Genomic DNA, 23,161 nt, shown 5'->3' on the forward strand with positions numbered 1-23,161 from the left:
AGAGAGAGAGAGAGAGAGAAGAAGAAGAAGAAGAAGAAGAAGAAGAAGAAGAAGAAGAAGGAGGAGGAGGAGGAGGAGGAGGAAGAAGAAGAAGAAGAAGAAGAAGAAGAGGAGGAGGAGGAGGAGGAGAGGCTGGCCATGAACATGTGGAAAGAGAGACCGGAGGGGGATGGGGAGACAAGGGATAGAGAGGGAAGAGGGAAGAGGGGAAGAGAGTGAGGAGAGAGCAAACAGCCCCTTTTATAGTGAGCCAGGCATACCTGGCTGTTGCCAGGTAACTGTGGGGCAGAGCCTAGAAGAAATGCTAACAGTGAGTGCAGGTGTAAATGTGCGGAAGTCAGAGGACAACCTCAGGTGTCTGTCCTTGCCTTCAACTCTGTTTGATATAGGAGGGTTGCTGGGACTTTCTGGCTGCTAGCCCAATACCAGGTTCAGGGAGAGACCCTGTATCAAAGTCATAATGCAGACAGATTTTATTGGCTGGTTTTGTGTGTCAATCAGACACAATCTGGAGTTATCACAGAGAAAAAAATCTCCCTTCCTTGAGAAAATGCCTCCCTGAGAGCCCACTGTAAGGCATTATCTCAGTTAGTGATCAAGGGTGGGAGGGCTCATTATGGGTGGTGCCATCCCTGGGCTGATTGTCCTGGGTTCTATAAGAAAGCAAGCTGAGCAAACCAGAAGAAGCAAGCCAGTAAGGAACATCCCTCCATGGCCTCTGCATCAACTCCTGCTTCCTGACCTGCTTGAATTCCAGTCCTGACTTCCTTAGGTGATGAACAGCAATGTGGAAGTTTAAGGTGAAAAAATCCTTTCCTCCCCAACTTANTTCTTTGTCATGATGTTTGTGCAAGAATAGAAACCCCAACGAAGGCACAGATTTCGAGCAGGACACTGGGTATTCTCCTCTAACCTCTATGTATGTTTGTCTGCCCACATAGGTTTCTGTACCACCCCTGAGGTGTCCCTTAAAGGTAAAATGGATATTGATTATTCATATTATTTTCCTCCTACCAACATACACTAAATACTGAGATAAAGGTTCACTATGTTGACTAGGCTGGGCTCAAACTCTCAATCTTCCTGTCTCCAACACCCGCTTTGGGCTTACAGAGTATATGCTACCAGCCCACTCATAATGTTTTCCCTTTTTTATTCATTTGGTTATGATGCTAGGGAAGGAACTCAGGACCTTGGACTTGATGGGCAACTTCTCTTCCCACTGACCCTACAATCTTAGCCAACACTTTCTGTTTCTGACAAATGAGTTCATAGGCACTGTACTAGAAGGTTAATATTAGACCTGCCTTCTTAATGCTCCACAATGTTTCCACTGGTGACTTTGTATGTAGTTCTTGTTATCTGTGCAATCCTCTTCCTTCCTGTTATCCTGATGAAGCCACCGCTAAAGCAGCCAGAGGCGTTTCCTGCTGAGGACATGCTAGCCAGGGGAAAAAAAACCTGAGCCACACAGATTGCATTCATTTGAGTTTGCAAGCCATGGGGATTTCCCACGGCAGAAGCAGAGGTCAAATGTCCACAGGCTTATGTCTGTGCCATGTGGGCATTTATGCAGTCCATACAGTCAGACTGTCTTGGCCACCTGAGATCTCTAAGGGGTGCAGGGAGCAGAGAGTAGCTCACATTCCATCGTAGATGCTTCATGGAGCATCCCCATCCAGGTAGTGCTTTGTCCTACCCCACGGTTCATTCTGTGTGAATACACTGAATATCAACCTCTGGCAGTTCTTTTTCCATTCTCCATTAACCCTGCTTATGGCCCCTGCGATCTAAAACACTGTTTAGGACAGATACAGTGATACAGACTTCGGGCCAACAATCAGCAGTGAAGAAGAAACCATCTTCATGGTGAGGATGGGGAAGAAATGCCTTTGGGAGATGAAGCACATTGATCTGTGACCAAATTCTAAATCAGCTTTTCAGAAAAAAAAAATGATTTTTGAATTGGCGAAAACAGCAATAGCAGCAATTTTTAAATATCCACCGCTTTCGGCTCTTCTCCCACTCCTTCCCCCGCCGCTGTCGGAAGTGGAAGGGCCAGTGTTATGCTGGGGAGGGTTTGCACAAGGAGCGATTGTTAGAGTTTTTAGGAATTTGTGAGCTATTTGCTAAACACAGATATTCTAAGAGGTTAAATTATATAGGACAGTTACATAACTTGTATTAAGAACAAAGGAAGAAAACACTCAAAACTCATTGCTCCCTGATTGCTTTGCTCCACTGTGTGATTTTCCAAGTGATTTATCTCTCTGCTCCAATGTAGTCAAATGTGTTACTGTGTATCTCCCTAACTCTTCATTTACTAATATGTTGGTATTTGAAATGTCTATAAAGGAGTCATTTATTCACTAATTCATTATTATTTTTTTTTTTTTTTGTACTTGGGGTCTAAACTGAGGGTCTTGTGCTTGCTAGGCAAGAGTGCTACCACTGAGCTACACCTCAGCTCCTTGACCGAACAATTATGCCACACAGATTAGCAAATACTACAGGCAAGGCTTTGATATCTTGTCTTATTAAGTGTCTAGATTAAGAAGTCAATGGGTACAGTTCTAACAATGGAGATTAAACAAAAAGGACTGTTCTCTACAAAGGTCACATGATGAAGTGTGAAATTTGAAGAACTGTTCAATTGTATTAAAAAAAAATAAACAAATGGCGCTGCGCTTAGCACAGAACATACTCACATTACTGGGGAAGAGTGTCTTTGATGTGCACTCAGGCTTCACTTTAGTCTTAGTCACGAGCATGATCAGAAATATCAACTCTATTTACATGGGAACTATATTCAGTCATCAATTGCAGCCTGAGGATGGAGACAGGAGAGCTCCGCACAAAACGGGAGCAGAGTCCTGTGAGAGCTAGTTAGCTATAGGGAAGCTATACTACCATATTCCATGTCTGATTGTTATTTGTAAACTTGTCTATATGCCCATCCTATCAGAAAGAGTTAAAATCGGTACGTGAAGTACACCACACACACACACACACACACACACACACACACACACAATTGTGCAGTGCACAGCCCTTTATCATTTTCAGAAGCAGTGGGAGAAGGTCATATTGAAATTACATGAGAAGTGGTGTTGCTGTGGATAGAACATCACAGGCCACTCATAACCTGATGATTCTGTAGAACCAGGAATGACCAGGGGGAAGAGGTGAGTGAGAAAGAAAGCAAAATGAGGTGGGATTGCAGTGCTTACAGCCATATGGAGGGGGGGGGAGTGTGACGGATTGAATGGGATATGTCCACAGTAGGCTCAGGTATTTAAACACTTGCTCCTCCATTGGCATCACTGTTTGGAGAAATTATGGAACCTTTGGGGGTTAGAGCCTTACTGGAGGAAGTATATCGCCAGGGCATGTTTTAAGAGTTTATAGCCTTGCCCGCTTCCAATGTACTCTCTTGGCTTCCTGTGTGTGGCTGAGGATGTGATCTCTCAGTTTCCTGCTTGGCCATTCTGCCTCCCTGCCTTTATTGCCCTTGTAGGCTCTCCTTCTGGAATTGTAAGCCAAAATAAATCCTGTCTTTCTTGAGTTGGTTTGGTCATGGTGCTTTATGACAGCATCAAAATGTAAATACTTCACGAGGATTGAGCAGTCACCACAAGGAAGGTAGCAGGACATATTGAGATAGGCTGCTGAAGAATGAGATAGAGTCCTGTCTGAATGACTTTTGTAAATAGTGACCATGTTGTTTACCTCTTTAGATGTCTCTGTTTCCATCGAATGTGTATCTGAAATTCGGTAGGCCATATATTTTGTCAAGTTGCACTATCATGTCAATGCTGATATGAGTATTTGGAATTACCTCCCACAGTCCTGGGGTACTGTGAACAAGTTATGCTCAATTGTTGTTCCGATTCACTCAGGGGGAATGATGTGGCACGTCCCCATTGTGAGAAAACCAAAGGCAACAATGATGACAATCTTACCCATTGATTATTGATTTCAGTTAATGATTTCAGTGGTTTCCCTATATTCCTTACCTGGATCCAACCTTATCATAACCTATGAGGCAGTCATAAAGGCATGTTCTCACATTAGGAACAGGTTTGGAGAGATGAGGCAAAGCACACAGCTGGCAAAGTCTAGTGTGGATATAATTAATGCAAATGACCTAGACCTGAGCGCTCACCGGAGTCAGCTTTAGAAGAGAAGATTTCCATGTAGCATCAGGCATGTATAAAACTAGCCTTTTAGTTTATAAAGGGCACTGATATCAATCTGTAGATAGGTCCCTGTTGGGGTTGGAGAGCTGCCTGTTAGAATTTGCTGCTCTGTTTTGGAAAAACACTCACTGAACCTCAGGTTGCGCCGGAGAATGTCACAGACATTTCAAGGGAGACGAAGATGAATCAAATATGACTCTCCCTTTAAGGAGCTCAAAATCCAGATATTCCTTCTTTACCAATCTCTTGAGTGAAGTCAAGAGGCAAACCAAACTGGATCAGGGGTTTAAAGAAGAAGAAGAAGAAGAAGAAGAAGAAGAAGAAGAAGAAGAAGAAGAAGAAGAAGAAGAAAATCACCAGAGCTCCTGTCAATTCTTGGGAATTGCCTGAGATGGAGCTGTGATCCAGGTAAAGGCCTTATGTTATGAAACCCATGGACAGAAGGGTAAGGAAAGCTGGGGCAGCTTAACTGTGGCCTCTTAAGGCCTCTGGGTTAACCTTGGGGCCAAAACACTATTAAATTGCTTGAAGTTCTCCCCACTGGACTAATAGAAATCCCCACACCTGGGATGAACGCTTTGTTTGCCTGGAGCTCTGTAGGGCCAGGCTTCTCAACAGCATCTTTTTTATTTCAGGCTGTAACATTTTAAGACAGACATTGAAAAGGGAAACCTGGGCAAACAGAAAGCGCTAACTAACCCAATCCTTTGAAGGACGCTTCATGGGACTAAGGAAGTTTTGGATAAGGAAGACTCTGAGAGTACATGAGCTTAGATGCCAAAATATTTGGAGGGTTGTCATGTGGGGCAAGTGGACACTTCTAAGCCAATCTAAGAAGGCACGGCTAGCACAAGTGACTTGGAGTCACAGGGAAGCTATCTCAGGCTAGCAAAAGACAGGCTGGTCTTCCTGCTAGAACAGAGGAGTGGAAGAGTGGTTCGTATAGGGGTGTTGTGGTCTCTTAGGTTGGGGTACTGGAACTTAAGACATGGAATGTGTTTTCCCATCACTCTCCCACCTCCTGCAATTAACAATTCCATAACAAGAGCATTTGCTAAGCCTTAGGAATCACAGTAAGGTCATATTTTCTCCAAGGCAGACCTCTCGAGGATGTTAATTAACATATGAATAGCAATTACCTTTAAAATTCCTTAGAAACTTAAGAAACAATGGCAATCGTGACCAATGTAGACATAGATGTCCCTTAGTGTTAGATCTCTGCTGAACAGTGGGAGGCCACAAGGAAAGGGAATCTACTATGTGGTGACCTCGGGTCTGTTTCTAGACAAAGAAACAAACAGAAGGAATGCAAGGTGACCATGGGTGCAACTGCAGATTCTTCAGCTTGGATGCTCAGCAACTCTGAAAAGGCAACAGAAGGCAGCCAAGCCTTGGCTGAGGCAATGAAAAGAGACAGAACAAACCACTTCGCCCTAGATAAATGCCCCATCCCTCTGCAAAGGCCACTTCAACTGCTAGAAAGGAGAAGCAAAGGCCATCAGAATATAGCCACGGCAACAGATTCTGGCGCATTTGAGTTTGTGCACAGGAAACAAGCAATTAGCAAGTAGACAGACTTGCCCAAAGTAGAGGCCAGTGGGAGGGAGCCTGTGGCACATGGGGGTGGGGGTGGGTGCAAAACAAAACTCCTCTAAGCTTGATGAATACAAGAATAAGGAGGAGGAAGAAGATAGAGAGGGGAGGGGAACTGAAGAGGGAAAGGAGAAGAGGAGAAGGAGGAGCAAGAAGAGGAGGAGGGAGAGGAGGGAGAGGAGGAGGAAGAAGAGGAAGAGGTGGAAGAGGAGGAGGAGGAGGAAGAGGAGGAGGAGAAGGGAGAAGAGGTAGAAGAAGAGGAAGAGGAGGGAGAGGAGGGAGAGGAGGAGGAAGAAGAGGAAGAGGTGGAAGAGGAGGAGGAGGAGGAAGAGGAGGAGGAGAAGGGAGAAGAGGTAGAAGAAGAGGAAGAGGAGGGAGAGGAGGGAGAGGAGGAGGAGACTGAAATCTAAACCCAGACAAACATCAAGAGGGTTTTAGAGGAAAAAATTTTTGCTCAATTGATGAGAGCCCCTAGACAAAACTGTGGGCCTAGACTTTATTAAAAGTTGCTTCTTTCCCCTGAATCCACCAACTTCCATCATTCTCAAACATTCTTCCTGACTTCTTTCATTATCGTTCCCTTCTTTCACTGGAGCAGACAGAGCTCTGGGGAATCTCCCCCCTCCCCCACCACCTCAGCCCCACCAACGGGGCATTGAATGAGAGCCAGGGTGTTGTCTGCATAAAGAGAAATTGCAAAACCACAAATTGCAGAAAATCCAGACTGCCAAAATATCGAAAGGAACACACAATATCGCCATGCCTCTTAAAAAGCAATTGCGCATTTTACAGGCCCCTGGATAGTTCAGGTTTGCTTGGCAACTTTCTCACACATACCACCCAGAGAGAAGACAGCACTCCATCAGAGGCAGTGGTCCTGAGGACTGTGGGGACTTGAGTCCAACAACAGTAGGGGTAGGACTGAAGGAGACTGCCTGGGCTCAGCAGGATTCTATTTTCTGTGACTGTATAGATTTGACTTTAAGGCCCCAAAGTTTGTTATCAGAATGTCAGGAGCCACGCCAAAAAAAAAAAAAAAAAGGAAAGAAAGAAAAGAAAAGAAAAGAAAAGAAAAGAAAAGAAAAGAAAAAAATCTCCAAACCAAACCAACCAACCGACCAAGTAAAAACCTCGTACAAATCCCTTACACATCAATGTACTTGTAGGTGCATCCCCCCCCCACCAACATATATCTTAAGTGACTATTCTAACCTTTGAAACAGTCATCAAAAGTCACCTTTTTCTTTTTTGATCTTCCATAATAAAAGAACTTAGAGGATGAAGTATTCTCAGAGTCATGTACCTCAGAGAGAGTAAAATGGGAGGAACTAGACTGTGAGAACTCAGACTTTCACTATGAGGGTTCCTTCTATGTTTTTTTTTTTTTTCCATGGGGTCTAGTTTCCTGACTTGGCTAAGTTGTTCTCCTCCGGTGAAGTTGGTATTCCATGTTCTGTATACATTTCTAAAACCCCATGAAGAGAGAGAGTATTTATTGGCGAGCTGGGTAGGTCCTTGGGCTCCAGAGATGCTGATGACCATGGCTGCCAAAAGGAATCTGAGTAGTTATTGACTGGTGGTTCTATCTGTCTATCTATCTATCTATCTATCTATCTATCTATCTATCTATCTATCTATCTATCTTTCCATCCTCTATCTATCTATCTACCTATCTATCCTCTATCTATCTATCTTCAAGAGATTTAGTCATTTTCTTTTATGTGTGTCTTAGTTTGGGTTTTATTGATATGAAAAGATATTATGACCAATTGGGGCTGGTTTACAATTTCAGAGGCCCTGTCCATTATCATCATGGATGGAAGCATGGGACCATCCAGGCAGACAAGACATAGTGATCTAGAAGGAGCTGAGGGCTCTACATCTTGATTCAAAGGCAGCTAGAAAGAGACTCTCTTCTGCACTGGGTAGAGCTTAAACACTAGGAGCTCCCAAAGCCCGCCTACATAGTGACACACATTCTCCAACAAGGCCACACTTATTCCAACAAGGCTACACCTCTTAATAATGCTACTTTCCATGCGCCAAGCATATTCAAACCACCACAATGTGTATTAGTACTTTGCCTTTATGTATGTCTGTGTACCATGCATGTGCCTGGTACCCAAAGACATAAGAACATTGGATCCTGTGGAACTAGAGTTATAGACAATTGTGAGCTACCATGTCAGTGCTGGGACCCAAGCCTAGGTCCACTGCAGCTGCTCTAGTGCTCCAAACCACTGATAATCTCTTGAGGCCCAGTCTAATGGTTTTAAGGCATTTCTGTGACTCCCTGGGGAAAGACCAACCTTCTTCCAGTCATCCAGAGAAGACTTGGGGGTTTGAGTAGACCCCCTCTTGTCTGGAGAGTGTGAATTCCAGTGCTGTTTGCACATTGGAATTCTTCCTAATAGACTAGGTAGGTCACTGTGCATTGTGTGTGAGATCACTGTGGTGAACCAGCCAGTACCTTGCTCTTCTTCTGACAAGGCAGTGGGTGCTTTACCTGAGCTCTTGATAAAGAGATCTGGGGGGAGGGAGGTAAAGGTCATCATTGATATGCTTATGTTTATACATAATGAATGGTTTAAGATGCAGCATTGAATTGCCCTTTATTAGGGTTGGAAAGATGGCTCAGTGGTTAAGAGAAATATTGCTCTTCCAGAGGACCAGAGTTTGGGTCCCAGCAGCCAATCTTGTTAATCCCAGCTCCAGGGGAACAGCCACCTCCTTCTTCTGTCCTCCCTGATCACGGCTCCCATGTACCAATGTGTTCCCTTTCTTCTCCTCTCTCTCCCACTCTAACGCATTCATAACCAATACGTGAAAATAAATCTTGTAAAATACTAGGCTGGTGGCTCGGAGAGATGGCTCAGCAGTGAGGAGCCTGTACTGCTTTTCTAGAGGCTCCAAGTTGAGTTCCCAGCGCAGGTGGCTCAGGCCCACTTGCCATGACTCTAGCTCCAGAGGATTTGAGCTCCCCTCTTAACTCCACAGGCATCTGCATTCCCATACACACAACCCCACCCCACCCCCCCATGTAAAAAATAATTAAAAATAGAAAGAGACCTTTAAAAACTTAAATGGCTGGTCACCTAATATTTACCACGAACACACACGAACTACATTTTAATGTTTAATATTAAATCGCTTAGAACACGTGGAACTAACCTGACAGTGCCACAGGTTAAAGAGCTATTAAATATGAATAAATAGGAAAATAAGCACAAGGTAATCCCTTGAAGCAAGCGCCATGCTCTAAAGAGAGGCAACCGAAAGCTCACATGTCTACAAGAAGTATGCTCATGATAACACATGATAAGGAGGCCTGCTCCTGAAAACCTAATGGGACTTTACTGGGAAAAGCCACTTCAAACATTCCCAACATGCAGGCATTTTGATAACACAATCCAGACCGAAGCAATAGAACATAGAGCTCAACATTTACAGTTTGGTGGATACCTAACACTTGGACGTGAAGTTTGAATGATGCTGAGAGTCTCTTGCTGCTGATGTTTGAATATTTACTGACGAGCCGTGGGATCAATTTGCTGGATGGAGCCAACAGAAAGACATCACCCTGGGAAGTCAGGATAAACTAAGTTTTTCTTGCAGTTCCGCTGAATACATTGTCTTAGGGACTGAACGATCCAAGGGGAGTTTATTAGTGCTCGTGTGGTATGTGGAATTCCAGTGAGACCTTGGGATTCTGACAGGTCTAAGAATGTCTAGTTAAATGCTTCAGTGGCTGCTAAGATGAACCCCTTGCTGGAAATTCTGTATAAACCAGGACTGTATAAACTGCAAATAGCTGGCTCACCCTTTTACTCTGTGGTTGCTTATCTTGTGACCACTTATCTTCACTGGCAAGGAGCTCATTAGCCTTTTCAGCTACTTGTGAATATCCTACAGCCTTCATATTGGACCTAAGTCAATCCTCTGCCTTTTGAACTGATGTATTACTAGATTATTCCAGAGATAAACACATACTGAAATATATATTCACGTGCTAATTTTAAAGGAAAAACCCGTGAAACGCCTATCCCCCCAGTTTAGACCCACCACAATTAGATCTGGTCTTACAGAAGAGAAGAGATGTGTAGTTTGGTATTGACATGGGGAATTCCAGAGTGAATGCAATATACAGGAGATTTGCTCTAAAAGGAACACAGGTTTACCGAGTCGTAGCCATAATTAGCAGATATAGGAAGGGAATTACTAAGGAAATTACCTTGCTCTTAAACAAGGAGGGGGCTATGAATCTATGGTGAGGATTGACTGAGAAAAGAGAAATAAATTAGCCACTCGAGGGGTGATGAATATTCAGATGTTGGATGCCATTTAGTCATAATGTCACAACAAATGTGCTTAATGCCCCCCTTTGCTTTTAGATGCAATATTCTCTTATTCACAACTGCAGATCTTCTTCCAAAACCATTTCTGAAATGCTTCTAAGGTGTCCCACAAATAAGCCCCATGAAAAAAGAAATGTTAGCTTCAAACCGTGGCCTCATTTAGTGGCACCAGATTTTAATGATGCAGCAGGAGGAGGTGGGAGATGGGAGCCGTAAAGACGAGGTTTTCGGAGCGACAGTTGAGACCCAGATATTATTTTGAGGAAGAACTGTACTTACATTTTGCTGCAAGTAAAATGTCTGTCTTTGAAGGGCAGCCTCTGTCAAAAAGAGAGAGAAAGAAAGAAAAAACATGTTTAAGAAATTTTACAGTAACGAATTCAAATGGGAGGAAAAAGAAACCCATACTGAATCGCCTTTAAACGTATAGCCACTGATGGAAAAATAATGAGGAATCTAAAGATGAAGACTTATTTATCAGGAGATACTTCCCAGGAAGCAAGAAGCCGGAGCCAACAAAGGAAGCACTTAAATCAACAGCCACATCTCCTTCCACCCTCAGTTCCCAGCTCCTGAGCATCCTGGATACTGATGTTCACTTTGTCTCCCAGGTCCTATCCTGCAGGGGATTTAGGAGGCCTCTGGTTGCCTAGCTCACCAGCTTAGATTCAGCATTCTCCTGCTTCTGGTTCATACTGGCATACTACCTTGTTTTGGAAGGCCCAGTTCTGACATGTTGTTCCATTAAAAGAATGTCCTCAAAAAAAAAAAAAAAAAAAAAAAAGAAAAAAAAAAAAAAAAAAAAGAAACCCAAACCAGAACAACAAACAACTATAGTTTTTTTGTTTTTTTTTTTCAACTCATGTTTATTGGGGTGAGTGGACTGTTTTCTCTTCCAAGAAATAGAAAGCATTTGTAGGGGCTGCTGAAGGGAGACTGCAGGGGATGCCAGGGTTCTCAAGGCTGGCCATGGAAGGGGAAAACAATCAGCCTACCTGACCACAGAAGGGATTCACCAAGTGTGTAGGCGATTTTTTTTTTTTCCAGTATGGCAGCCATTCAGACACTTCAGCTTGCTTTAAAAATAAACTTGGTCATAACCAGGGGAGTACTTTTTAGGGGAGCATGTTTAATGGGCAATGCCAACCAAAATCCTCCCTCTCCATCCCTACCCTGCATCATTTCCCAAAAGCATGACAGACACTAAATATTCTGAGGTTTGAGTGGATCAAGGACGTATCGTAGATTGAGCACTCAAGTCATCCAAGGGTCCTCAGACCCTCCTGAGGATCTCACTGTGGACACTGAGCTAGAGAAGTTTGATTAGCCATTATGTGACCAATATGCTTCCAATCTCTGCCATTTGATTTGTGTATAAATCCCCTCCCCCCTCCACACACACAGTTTTTGTGCTGGGTCCATATGTGCATGTATGTGTCTGGGGGTGCGTGCATGTAAGTGGTAAGTATGGAAGTATCTATAGTCAATACACACACACACACACACACACACACACACACACACACACACACACATGGAGGCCAGTGGAAGACTTCTAAGACTTCTATTATCTTCTATTTATCTTTCTCATCTTATTCCCTTGACACAGGGTCTTTTGCAGATCTAGAAGCTTCTGCTTTTACTTAGTCTGGCAGGCCAGTGAGCTCCTGAGAATTGCTAGATGCACAAGACCATGCCTGGCTTTTAAATGAATGCTAGAGAAGAGAATGTATGTCTTTATGCTTGCTCTTAACAAGGAGACTAAGTCATCTCCTCAGCCCCGACCTCTGTCATTTTTCTTAATAATAGTTTAACTTTAGGAACTAATTTAGTACTCAACAATTGATCAAAGATAACAGTGCTCTTTCAAAGAACAGTTGTAAGAGTTAAGATGAACAATGAGTGTAAACCTGGGGATCCATCCCATATACAGCCACCAAACCCAGACACTATTGTGGAGGTCAACAAGAGCTTGCTGACAGGAGCCTGATAAAGCTGTCTCCTGAGAAGTTCTGCCAGTGCCTGACAAATATGGAAGTGGATGCTCACGGCCATCCATTGAATGGAACACAGGATCCCCAATGAAGGAGCTAGAGAAAGTACCCAAGGAGCTGAAGGGGTTTGCAGCCCCATAGGAAGAACAACAATATGAACTAACCAGTACCTCCAGCGCTCCCTGGGACTAAACTACCAATCAAAGAAAACACATGGTGAGAATCATGGCTCTAGCTGCATATGTAGCAGAGGGTGGCCTAGTCGGTCATCAGTGGGAGAAGCCCTTGGTCCTGTGAAGGTTCTATGCCCCAGTATAAGGGAATGTCAGGGCCAGGAAGCAGGAGAGGGTGGGTTGGTTAGCAGGGGGAGGGGAGAGGGGAGAGGGGATTTTTCAGAGGGGAAACCAGGAAAGGGGATAACATTTGAAATGTAATAAAAGAAATATCTAATAAAAATAAAATAAAGTAAAATAGTGAATACTATAATATGGATCTGGAATGTTCCAGATCTATAGACTCAGATTTTAAATGATGGGTCTTCAACTTGGCACTATTACCAAGTGATAGAACCTTGAAGAACTGAAATTCGGTGGGACAAGAGAGCTCTGATCCCTTCCTTTCTCTCTCCTTTGTTTCTGGCCACGAGGTGAATGGTTTTGCTCTATTATGGCTTCTACCACAGTGTGTTGTTAGGAGTCCAAAGCAGTGAAACATCCAGCTATGGACTGAAGCTTCTAACACGCTGAGCCAGAAGAACATCTTTCTTTATAAGCTGATGAGACCAGATGTTTGCTACAGGAACAGAAAGCTCACTGGTGCACCGAAGACTTGCTAAATATTAATTGGGGTTGTTAGAAGGCCAAGTTGGGAAAACAAATTAAGATATGTCACCCAGGAAGGGTGAACAATTTAGACATTCTTACACGGGTAAGACATTACTCCTATCAGTTGTCAAAATCACCCCCAGCTCTCTCCCAGATTACTTTATCAGAACTTCACTTCTCTGTCTGTGGAGTATCCTACACACAATCAGTATTCCCACTTAGAAAAGCCTTTAATGTGTTAACAAACCAACTAATCCCTTGTCCATGGGGAGGGAAGGCCAAAGTTGTCACATTGTTAAATTGCTGGCTCCATAAAGAATGGGGATCACTGCTGTCTATACAGGTAGGTGTTACATTTTTTTATTGGCTGGGTTTTGTATATAGGCCCGGTAGTGTAATATGTATACCACTAATTGGAAGAAAATATAGATGCCTCTCTGTTTCCAGGCCTGCATATGGTCCCTTACATCTTCCTTCTGAGTACAAATGTGTACTGAAAAGGCTTCAGAAATTGTGTCCTCACGAGCTCCTTTGAGGAACTCGTTGCTAAGAAACAAATATAGAACTCTCTTACCGCCTAGGAAAACTTTGTACAATTTCCTTAGATAATGGGTTCTTTAGCCACAAGGTATGAACAAAGAAAAATTGTCTGCCATTTCAAAGATTCAATGGACAAGGACTCTTCATTGGGGGAACATTTTCCACGATATCATTGATTACTTTAAATACTATTCAAAGCTCTCCTCAAGATGGCATTATGTAGCTACTTAATGTGTGGTACTTATTGTTTTCCTTGGGGTATAAAATTAAGTGAACAGAGACTTCAGAGCTATGTAAAAGCTAGTCTTTGCTTTATAAGACCTGTTTCTACCCAGAAGAAGGAGAAAAAGAGCCCTTAAGACGATAAACTAACTCATTCACCAGCCTGTTGAGTACCACTGTGTGTGGAACACATTGCTGGCTCCCAATTATGTACCTCATCATCCCTTATAAATACATGTCTGGTTCTAGAGACTACCCGACAGTCTAGAGAGAACCCATGGCAACATGATTCAGAATTATATTGCTGGCTGTTGACAGGGAAGGTAGTGATACGGTCTAGAAAGAGAAATCTACTTTTAATAGGAATAGTTGCTAAGAGTCCTGAACGCTTAGTGTAGCACGGACGGCCTGAAAGCTTTTATATGATAAGCTTGTTCCTGAGAACACCACCACAAGAAGGTCTGGTTCCTTCTCCAGGGCAGAATGGGAGAAAGCAGGTGTGTGTGTGTGTGTGTGTGTGTGTGTGTGTGTGTGATGTCACATACCAAGCAGAAGTGTATCATTAAGGCCAGGGGCTCTTGGCAAGTGACATTGGCCCCCTTTGGGGTCTTAGAACCCAAGGCTGCCATTTGCAGTCTCTAGAGAGCCCAGGACTGTGGATTTTGAGATGAAGTAGCTCTTACCTTCTATGATGAATATTCAGCTAATTTCATCTGTGTTTTATGTTAATTCTGGTTATTTGCTCAATTCTGTGGTAGGAGCAGTTATTTTGGATTTCACTTTCTCCCAGGAGTGCTGGGAACCAATGTTCCTAAATGATTTGGTAACTCAAGAATGACTAGTGAAGGCTTTATTCAAGGGAAACTATTGCTAAGGGTCAGATAAGGCTTTATGAATGGTGGATGCTCTTTGCATTCTGATAAAGCACTTTTTAAATAGAACCTGACATTTCAGTACTGGGCCCTAGCTCAGTGGTAGACCATTTGCCCAGCAAGCATGAAGTCCTAGATTCTGGCCAAATACTTCCAGAAAAGCAAAGCAGAAACCATCTGACCTTTTGAGTTGAGGGCATTGGCGTTCTGATGCTGTAGTTTGAGGGCTTCGGTCTACAGCCCTCAAACTGAGCCCTGAGCATATGATAAGCAATATGATAAGCTATTCCCAGCAATTCTACCAAGCAACACGGTGATGATCTGTAGTTAGTTACTAGACCTGTCTCAGTTTGGATGCCTTTATCCTTAAAATGAGACTAGAACAGCACTGCATCTCTCCTGACTGCTATGTCAGGAGAGACTTTACTGGAAGGCTTAATGCAGATAAGGAACAGGGAAAACACCTGGACCATCCTAAGTGCTTAAGATGCTAAGAGTTACAGCTGACTTTAGTAAGCCCCAACGGAGACAGTACCTACCATCCAAGCTTCCAGACTTCTGCTCCTGCTTCTTAAATGGCCACAGGCAGGTACCACGCTTCCTAGCCTATTGTCTCTGACTTTGGGTCCAGTATTAACACACCACAGGCTCAACTTGAAATACTCCTGTCTGATTGTTTCTGGAGACTCTTCATAAACAGCGTTTTAGTGGTCAATCCCACTCCTCAGTTACTGCTGGTGTTTAAAGAATTTTCTAAGTGTTTCCAATGCTCTCTCATATGGCCCTGGAACTTGGCTACTTTTCTACATAAGCCTCAGCACTGTGTCTCTGCCCAGACTTGGGTGGGCGTTCCACTGCCTTACTGTGTTTACTTATAAATGGTTTCTTGCGTTTTGATTTCTTTCTAGCTTTCTAACAGTTAAAGTGTTTTTAATTTAAATAAACAGTTTTCATTTCAGACAGTTTGGAAACTACAGAAAGCACTAGAGCGAGGCAGAAGAGCTCAGAACAACATGGATTTATTTGGATGTGTGTAAAGAAGCAAGTGTCTTGCTTGGCGATCTGGTGTTGCATCTATGAGACAGTGCATCTGGGTATCATTCTTAATGGTCTATGCTAATCAGAGCAAGCATGTGCATACATATGTATACACCCCCGTACACCCCTCTTCATGTGCAAATCTCTATCATTCAAGTTTTTTTCAATGAAAATAATATATTATTTTCTATAATGTGCTTTGATTCTTTATAAAAAGAACTTTTATTTTTTATTTATCTTAATTTTTATTTTTAAATTTTATTTTAAATTAGGTATCTATGTGTGTGATACACACAAGTGTGTGCAGATGACTTGGAGCTGGAATTACAGGCGGTTGTGAGCCACCCAGTGTGAGTGCTGGGAATCTAACCCTGACCCTCCGCAAATGCTTTTCACTGATGAACCTTTCTCTGGTCCCACGATTCTCCTTTAACTATAATTTTGTACACATAACTCACTATGTATCAGATGTTTGAAATACGTTTTGGGTATTGGGCATATGAACCCAGTATTGTAAACCACCAAGTCATTTTAACCGACTAATTGCACGGGAGACCTGTTGGAAAGTGGACCGCGCTTACACTGGTGGGAGGTAGGCGGTGTGAGAGTGATGCTGAAGCAAGTGAAGGTTCTCCTACCTAAAGGAACGTAGACTTTTTCCAAAGAAGAGCCATATGGATTTGTGGGAAATGGTGAGTTCATAGCAAAGAGAACTAAGGTTGTACTTCTACTTTCAAACTTCTAATAGCTATTATAAACTCCAGAATGCATGTAGCGGGAATGGCAGGATCGCCTCTATGTAAATGCCTGGGGGCTGCGCAGCCACAAAAGCATCTCCTGCAGGAGGACCTAATTGAGGATTTCCTGAGAGACCAAGAATTGCTGCTGCAGACAATGCCAGCCAATCAGAAACTGCCGTTTAGAAGAGATGCTTTCTTAGAACCAATGGGGCAACGGGGTGGAGGGTATTAAAGGGGCTTGCAGCAGTCTTCAGATGAGCTTGCTGCAGCATTTCTTAACTGCTCCCAGAGTCTGTGTCATTGACTGCGCTACCTCATTCCCAAACCCCAAGGGCAGGTAGGGTCAGGTGGCAGGTAGTCCAGAGCTCAGGCAACAGCTGAGAACCTAATCCAAAGGACTGAGTCAGAAGAACCTTCTTGCCAAGCACTTTGAAGGACCTATGAAAACCAGTCATCTGGGTGGTCAGGTCACTCTCTCAGGTCACTGAGATGTGATAGTGAATTGGTGTAGGCTAGTAGGAGCACTCCCCGTAGAAAGCAGCGTGCACGAAGGCCCTGATAGGACACCTAATACAGGACACCTGCCAAGACAACACTAAATAGCATGCTAATAACAGTTAGTTGGATTGAAGAATTCCATGGGGCAGAACAAGGACAGGTGGGGATAAACCAAACAAGATAGGTCATCTCAGCCACGTTGAATGTCATTCTCAGAGCTGCAGAAGACTGTTAAAGGTTGTTAACATAGGAGAGAGATGTAGACTGGTGTGTGCAGTCCATGGTGCGGGGAGGAGGGTGAGGCAGTGTCTGCTCACATTGTACAGACCAGAAGCAAAAGAAGCCCCTGAAGGAGGACTACAATTTTCTTGTGAATCACTTCTATCAAACTCCCAAAAGCTCTACAGTGCTCAAAACAGCCCTACAAACTGGGTACTTAGTGTTGACATACAGACCTATCAAAGACACTTCAAATTCAATTGATAATGAGACTTGTGAATTATATGATAGTTCTGCTAAGGTTTTCTTTTGTTTTGAGCCTTTATACTATACCAGTGAGTATTTGAAAAGGCAAAGTTGATCTAGACCTTGAATAGATGGTATAAGTTATATCTACATTATGAAAGGGATAGGATTCCTAAAATTAGTTATGGTTGGCAGGACAGGAGGGGAACAGGGTCCTTTGACTGGAAAGATGGAGGTATTTTAACGGTAAAGATGTTGACTATTCAATCTTAAAATTAAAACCCCAAATGATTTACTATCCCTTAGTGTGGAATTCCTCCATCTTTCAGGTCCTTAAGTAGGAGTCAGAATAACCCACCCAGCTATGGGCAGGGGGAAACTTATCTCTGGGATGACAACTGTTAGGTCTAAACTTTTAAATTTTTCTCTATTACCCTCCTCAATATTTTTTATCTTTAATGAAAATTGTCCTTGGGAATAGACTTCTTTGCCTAGAACTACCAAGAGGTTCAACTAACCCATGATGTGCCTAGTTTCTATTATAGGGTCCAGAGAAGTATGGGAAATCAGTTATCAATGGAGCTACACATGGAGAAGGACCGTATTAACAATACAAAATCTTCTTGGCTCACAGGTCTCCTCACAGATGGGTAAACTGAGGCATTGGTGCCCACAGGGCTATGCTTTAGGGAACATCACAGCATGCTGTGAATATAAACCACATCTCTTTGGTGAGCTAACATTGACCCCCCAAAAAGCTCTTAATTTCTGCAGCAGGAGCTTTGTGGGACTGTGAAAGGCAGCCTGTTTTCGGGTTGAGCTAGGTTTAAACCCAGGATACCCAGCAGATGACCCGTTTGGCATGCTCCCAGACACTAGCTCTCCAGCCCACAGGCCCTGCTTCCTTCTCAACTCTTCTGTGATATCCAGTAGAGTCTGCAGTGTCCAAGAGCTAGAACCTGTGGTCCCCAGCGTTCATGCAGGCTCAGGGACCCTGAAACAATTCCGGCAGTGCTGCAGGGACCCCAGACTGTGCCTTCCCCACCCCTGGAGTGGGGTCCTGGGGCTTCTCACAGCCTGATGCCCACCCGGTGGCGGTGGCATGGGGTCCATGGTGCAATCAGACTTCCTGTATCCTGCCTTACCCAGCTGCCCGAGCCTGGGCTGGACACAGGACCCCATTTTTTAAATAGATATTTTCTTTATTTACCTTTCAAATGTTATCCCTTTTCCTGGTGTCCCCTCCGAAAACCCCCTCCCCCCTCCCCCTGCTCACCAACCCACCCACTCCCGCTTCATGGCCCTGGCATTCCCATACACAAGGGCATAGAACCTTCACAGGACCAAGGGCTTCTACTCCCATTGATGACTGACTAGGCCATCCTCTGCTACATATGCAGCTAGAGCCATGAGTCCCTCCACGTGTTTTCTTTAGTTGGTGGTTTAGTCTCAGGCAGGACCCCATTTTTAACCTGCAGAGCTTCAGGTAATAATCCAGCCAGAAGGAGAAAAAGCAAATACAAACTACTTAACTAAAGGTTGTCAGTTCCAAGGATGCTTGGCAGTTCCACTCATATTCAAATCCATGACAACATTAAAATAGGATCTACTACGGAATATTTTCAGTTTTCAGACATTCATTCTCCTATTGTCAGCTAATAATACAGACTCCTAGAAACCTTTCATGTCTCTTCAGCGCTGCTCAAGCCTTATAATTAAATGACGAATTTCTTAGGATTAATTATTCAAATATCAAAGTGATGGGTTTGAGCAAGCAATAGACTATCTTTCTAATCTGTGCCAAATAACGTAATCTGGTCATGGGACCCTGTGTGTACATAGCAAGCTATCAATTTTAATGAAGCATTGCCTTTGAAGTCACAAGATATTATGAAGTCCACATATAAAACCAAAAAATCTGAAAGGAAAAAAATAATAAAAGAAAAGGCACTAAAGTTCTTTCTCACAAAAGCTGACCTCCATCTGAGCTGTTTTAAACCTCCTCCACCTGGGGAGGTCATAGCATGGGAACGCTCTTCTGCAGTATTTAGAACAATGTTTCACTCCTTATGCTATGGGAGAAAGAGTGAGCCCCCAGGCTTCTCAGGCAGCAAGATTCTGTGTACCCTGGAGTCTCTCCACCTTCACTGCCTCTGTCACGAGTACCTCTGCCCAGGACCAGCCACAGAATTTGGGTATCTTGGTGCCAAAATGAAAAGTAGGGTCTCTTGTTCTAAAATGACTCAGCTTTTCAAGATGTTGACAGCAGCGTGAATATTCGATGAGCCCAAAGAGATCGTCCTCGTGACATTTTTAACTGATAACCTCTGTGCCTGTGCCTGGCTGGCAAACTGTGTCAGTTTAGCATCAGTTCAGAGTAGGGCAACCCGAAGCTCTGGTTTCCCAGTTTCCATGAAGCTTTGCCAGCTGCTGCTGTGTTTGGTGGTCACTGGATACTTTGTAGTCCTCAGTTAACTCTGTTGCTTCCAAATCTATGCATTGAAAAAAGGGTAAAGGCTTAGTTAGCATCTTTAGTTAGGATGCAAACCTTCTCTGGAAAGCTCGGAGATATTACCCAGCAGCACAGGAACTCAGGGGTGAAGCCTTGAATGCTGGGATAGCTTTCATGGCCAGAGTTAGCAGGGTGTCTAGTTCTTTGTATCACCTTGTAGCTCAGGCTGCCCTTGAACTCCTCTTTCTCTGCCTCCTTGGCACTGGGTTTATAGGTGTGGGTCAGAATGCCTGGCTAACCTTCATCTCTAGCTTGCTTTGGGGATAATGCCTTGCGAGAAATGTAGTTTTGAGGTCAACAGTGGGTTATCCAGACTTCAAATTACACACAAGTGCTAAATTCCACCCAGAGGAGAGACCTCAAGTCTCAGCTTTGGGCTTCAGTGCAGTGCTGGGCCCTGGGAACACCAGCTCCAGCAATCTATGAGGGCTTCTCTTTTTGGCTCTGTTGGAATTACACAAAGGTAGGGAGGGGTGGGTGTGGAAGATCTCTTTAGACTTGCGGCTCAAGTATAAAGTCTTGTGGTGGCTTTTCTTCATAACACTTACGTCCTAAACACACTATGATTCTTAAATCCATATCTGATTCCAATGTGGACTTGAGTTATCCTGGCCCAGGTAATGGTTGGAGTGAATTAGGACTTTTCAGTTATTTTAGGCATTCGACTAAGGCATATGTTTAAAGAGCTATTGTCTTGCAGTTAACTGTTTCCAGGATAAATCTTTAGGCTGAGCAAGAATCAATAGGTTCAGTATATAGACTTTGAATTTGCATTTAAATTTGACTGCTGGAAATAGAGACCTGAAGGAAGTAACTCCCATGGGATTAAAGCACTCCTCTCTTCCTGAGAAATGCCGATCTTCCAGAGATCAAGGAAAGATATGAACCAGGAAAAATTTTAATGCTGTTAAAATTAAAGCCAAGGAAGTGGTATGATTGGGGCCTAAAAAATTCCAATAAAAAATCAGAGAAGATAATGGAAGTGAACAGCTTCAAAGTGTATCACCTGTGGAGAACTGTTGGGAGACAGTTCCTTAAAGCTATCAAGTTTAGGGACGTGGGATGGCTAAATGGTTCTCTAAAGAGTTATATAAACAGGCTAGGAAGGCCAAGATGGAATGCTCTGAAGATCATCCATTTGGCCAAAAAAACACAGTTCTGTTTCTTTCTTTCTTTCTTTCTTTCTTTCTTTCTTTCTTTCTTTCTTTCTTTCTTTCTTTCTTTCTTTCTTTCTTTCTTTCTTTCTTTCTTTCTTTCTTTCTTTTAAATTTTCTTTTCCTGTGGTGGTGAGGCAGTGTCGATGGATTTTCTAGGAATCGAATGGAGCCAGCCTTCTCCTGGAATGTTCAAGAAAATGAGATAGCCAGCCTTGTGGTTGTGGCTTTCTACTGAAGGATTTTTGCCCTTATCTGGTATCGAGGCACATTTGGCAATGTCTGAAGCATTTTTGGACTATCATGATTTGGGAGCTGAAGGAGCTACTGACTTCCTGTGGTATAGAGAGAACGATCAAGGCCAAGGTTGGCGCTGCTGAGCCTGAGATCTGAGTATGCCCTGGTTACTTTTCACAGCACTGTGATGCAGATGACTTAGAGCCATGGTGGGGGTGCTTATTCTAGATCATGGTTTCAGAGTTGTTAATCCATTAAGCTGGGTGGGCTTTGGGGAGCAGAGCAGACCATCTCATGGAGGGCCAGCAAGCAGAGGAAGGGGGGGCCCTGCACTCTGATAGCTTTTACATTTGGTTCAGGCATCAGGCCATGGTACCCACAGTCCTCCTTGGAATTGTCCTCATAGATACACCCAAAGATGTGCCTCGCTTGTATCAGAGGTCCTTCTAACTGTCGTCGTTGGCAATGTAGGCAGTCCAAGGAAAGCCCTGTGTGTGGATGGAGGCAGATGTTGGATTGACTGGCTCACCCTTACTTGAAGGACTAAATGCTGATAAGGTTTATTTGAACCATGGGGATTTGGGTAGCTTCTGAACTGACTGATATCACTCATCTGAATGAAGGACCTCAAATTACAGAATCAGAAATAGCACGAGGAAGCAAGCAGACAGATAGGGCCGGAAACAAAGAGAATGGCCAAGGAGGGAAGCTTGGGGATGCAGCTAAGGACATCAGTACCGCATGTTAGATAAGATGAGGAATCAGGCAAGGGCCATATTACTCTTTTATAAAATGCTAGAGGCATTCACTGCTGCTGGAGGTAGATGTCACAGACGTGACACTTCTTGCCATTAATCAAGTAGTGTAATGTTCTCAAGGCCTGGGAACTTAAATTCTGAGAACAGTTAAAGTTTGGGACAAGGGCATGCTTAAAGCAGTGACGACAGGAACAGCATCAGTGAGGGTTTTGCTTGTAGCATCTCCAGAAATGAAATGTTCTGCAGTGAGCAAATATGCCAGCAGAGAAATGTCACTGTTCAGAGCTGGCTCCATTGAAGTGGTTCTCATAATCAGTGGGCATGGGGATTACCTGGGTATATCCCTGAAATCCAGAATGTGGAGCCCACGCTCCCAAGTTGTCCTTATGATGAAGCTGGGTGGGGCCTGGGAACCTCCATGTCTGACAAGCCCCTGGGTGGGACTGATACTACCAGTTTAGGGGACAAAAATCTAAACAGCATTGGCCAGCAGAATTCTGGTGTAGTGATGCTGTGGCTTGAATTGAAAATGTTCCCCATAGGTTCATGTGTTTGAATACCTGGTCTCCAGCAGGTTGTGGAAACTTTAGGAAGTGGAGCTTTGCTTGTGGGAGTAGCCACTGGGGCGGGGGAGGGTCTGTCTTGAGGATTTATTGCCTGGTTCCTCTTCCTATTTGTTCTCTGCTTCCTGTGTGTGAGTACAGCACAACCACACAGCTTTCTGTTCCTTCTGTTCTGGTGCCGTGGCTTTCTCATTGTGATGGACTGTATCCTCTTAGAACTGTAAGTCCAAATAAATCCTTTCTCCTTCAAATTGCTCTTGTCCAGCTATTTTATCAACGCGATTAGAAAGTAACTAAGATAGGGAAGCTGAGACAGCAGCTGCTGCCTTGGGAGCCCATTGCAGATGGAGAAATTGAAGCAAAAGTTAAGGGAGAGATATTGGGCCTTCTTAAAGAACCTATCCTTGGTTCAGCACTTCGGAGACAGGGCAAGCAAAACTGGAAAGGAAAGGAACTAGAATATGTGGCACAGGGCTGAGCCACAAAAGACCTGAAGAAACACCACTGAGATGTCTTGATTGTGCAAAACTAGAAGAAAAAAATAGAATTATAAATATAATTGTCAGTTTGGCTATCTCTTTGTCCCAAGGATATTGT

At 43.6% G+C, this 23,161-nt stretch overlaps 1 protein-coding gene across 1 annotated transcript in view; it reads right to left on the reverse strand.

Annotated features, from left to right (window-relative positions):
- The window catches only part of Ankfn1 (ankyrin repeat and fibronectin type III domain containing 1), a 308,072-nt gene that overhangs the window by 235,936 nt on the left and 48,975 nt on the right, over window positions 1-23,161 (reverse strand). Inside the window, exon 2 of the mRNA XM_021213428.2 lies at window positions 10,427-10,467. Coding sequence (XP_021069087.1) covers window positions 10,427-10,467 — 41 coding nt within the window. The remainder of the gene's footprint in view (window positions 1-10,426; window positions 10,468-23,161) is intronic.

Source organism: Mus pahari, chromosome 14 (genome assembly GCF_900095145.1).
Source record: "Mus pahari chromosome 14, PAHARI_EIJ_v1.1, whole genome shotgun sequence".
Classification (NCBI taxonomy): domain Eukaryota; kingdom Metazoa; phylum Chordata; class Mammalia; order Rodentia; family Muridae; genus Mus; species Mus pahari.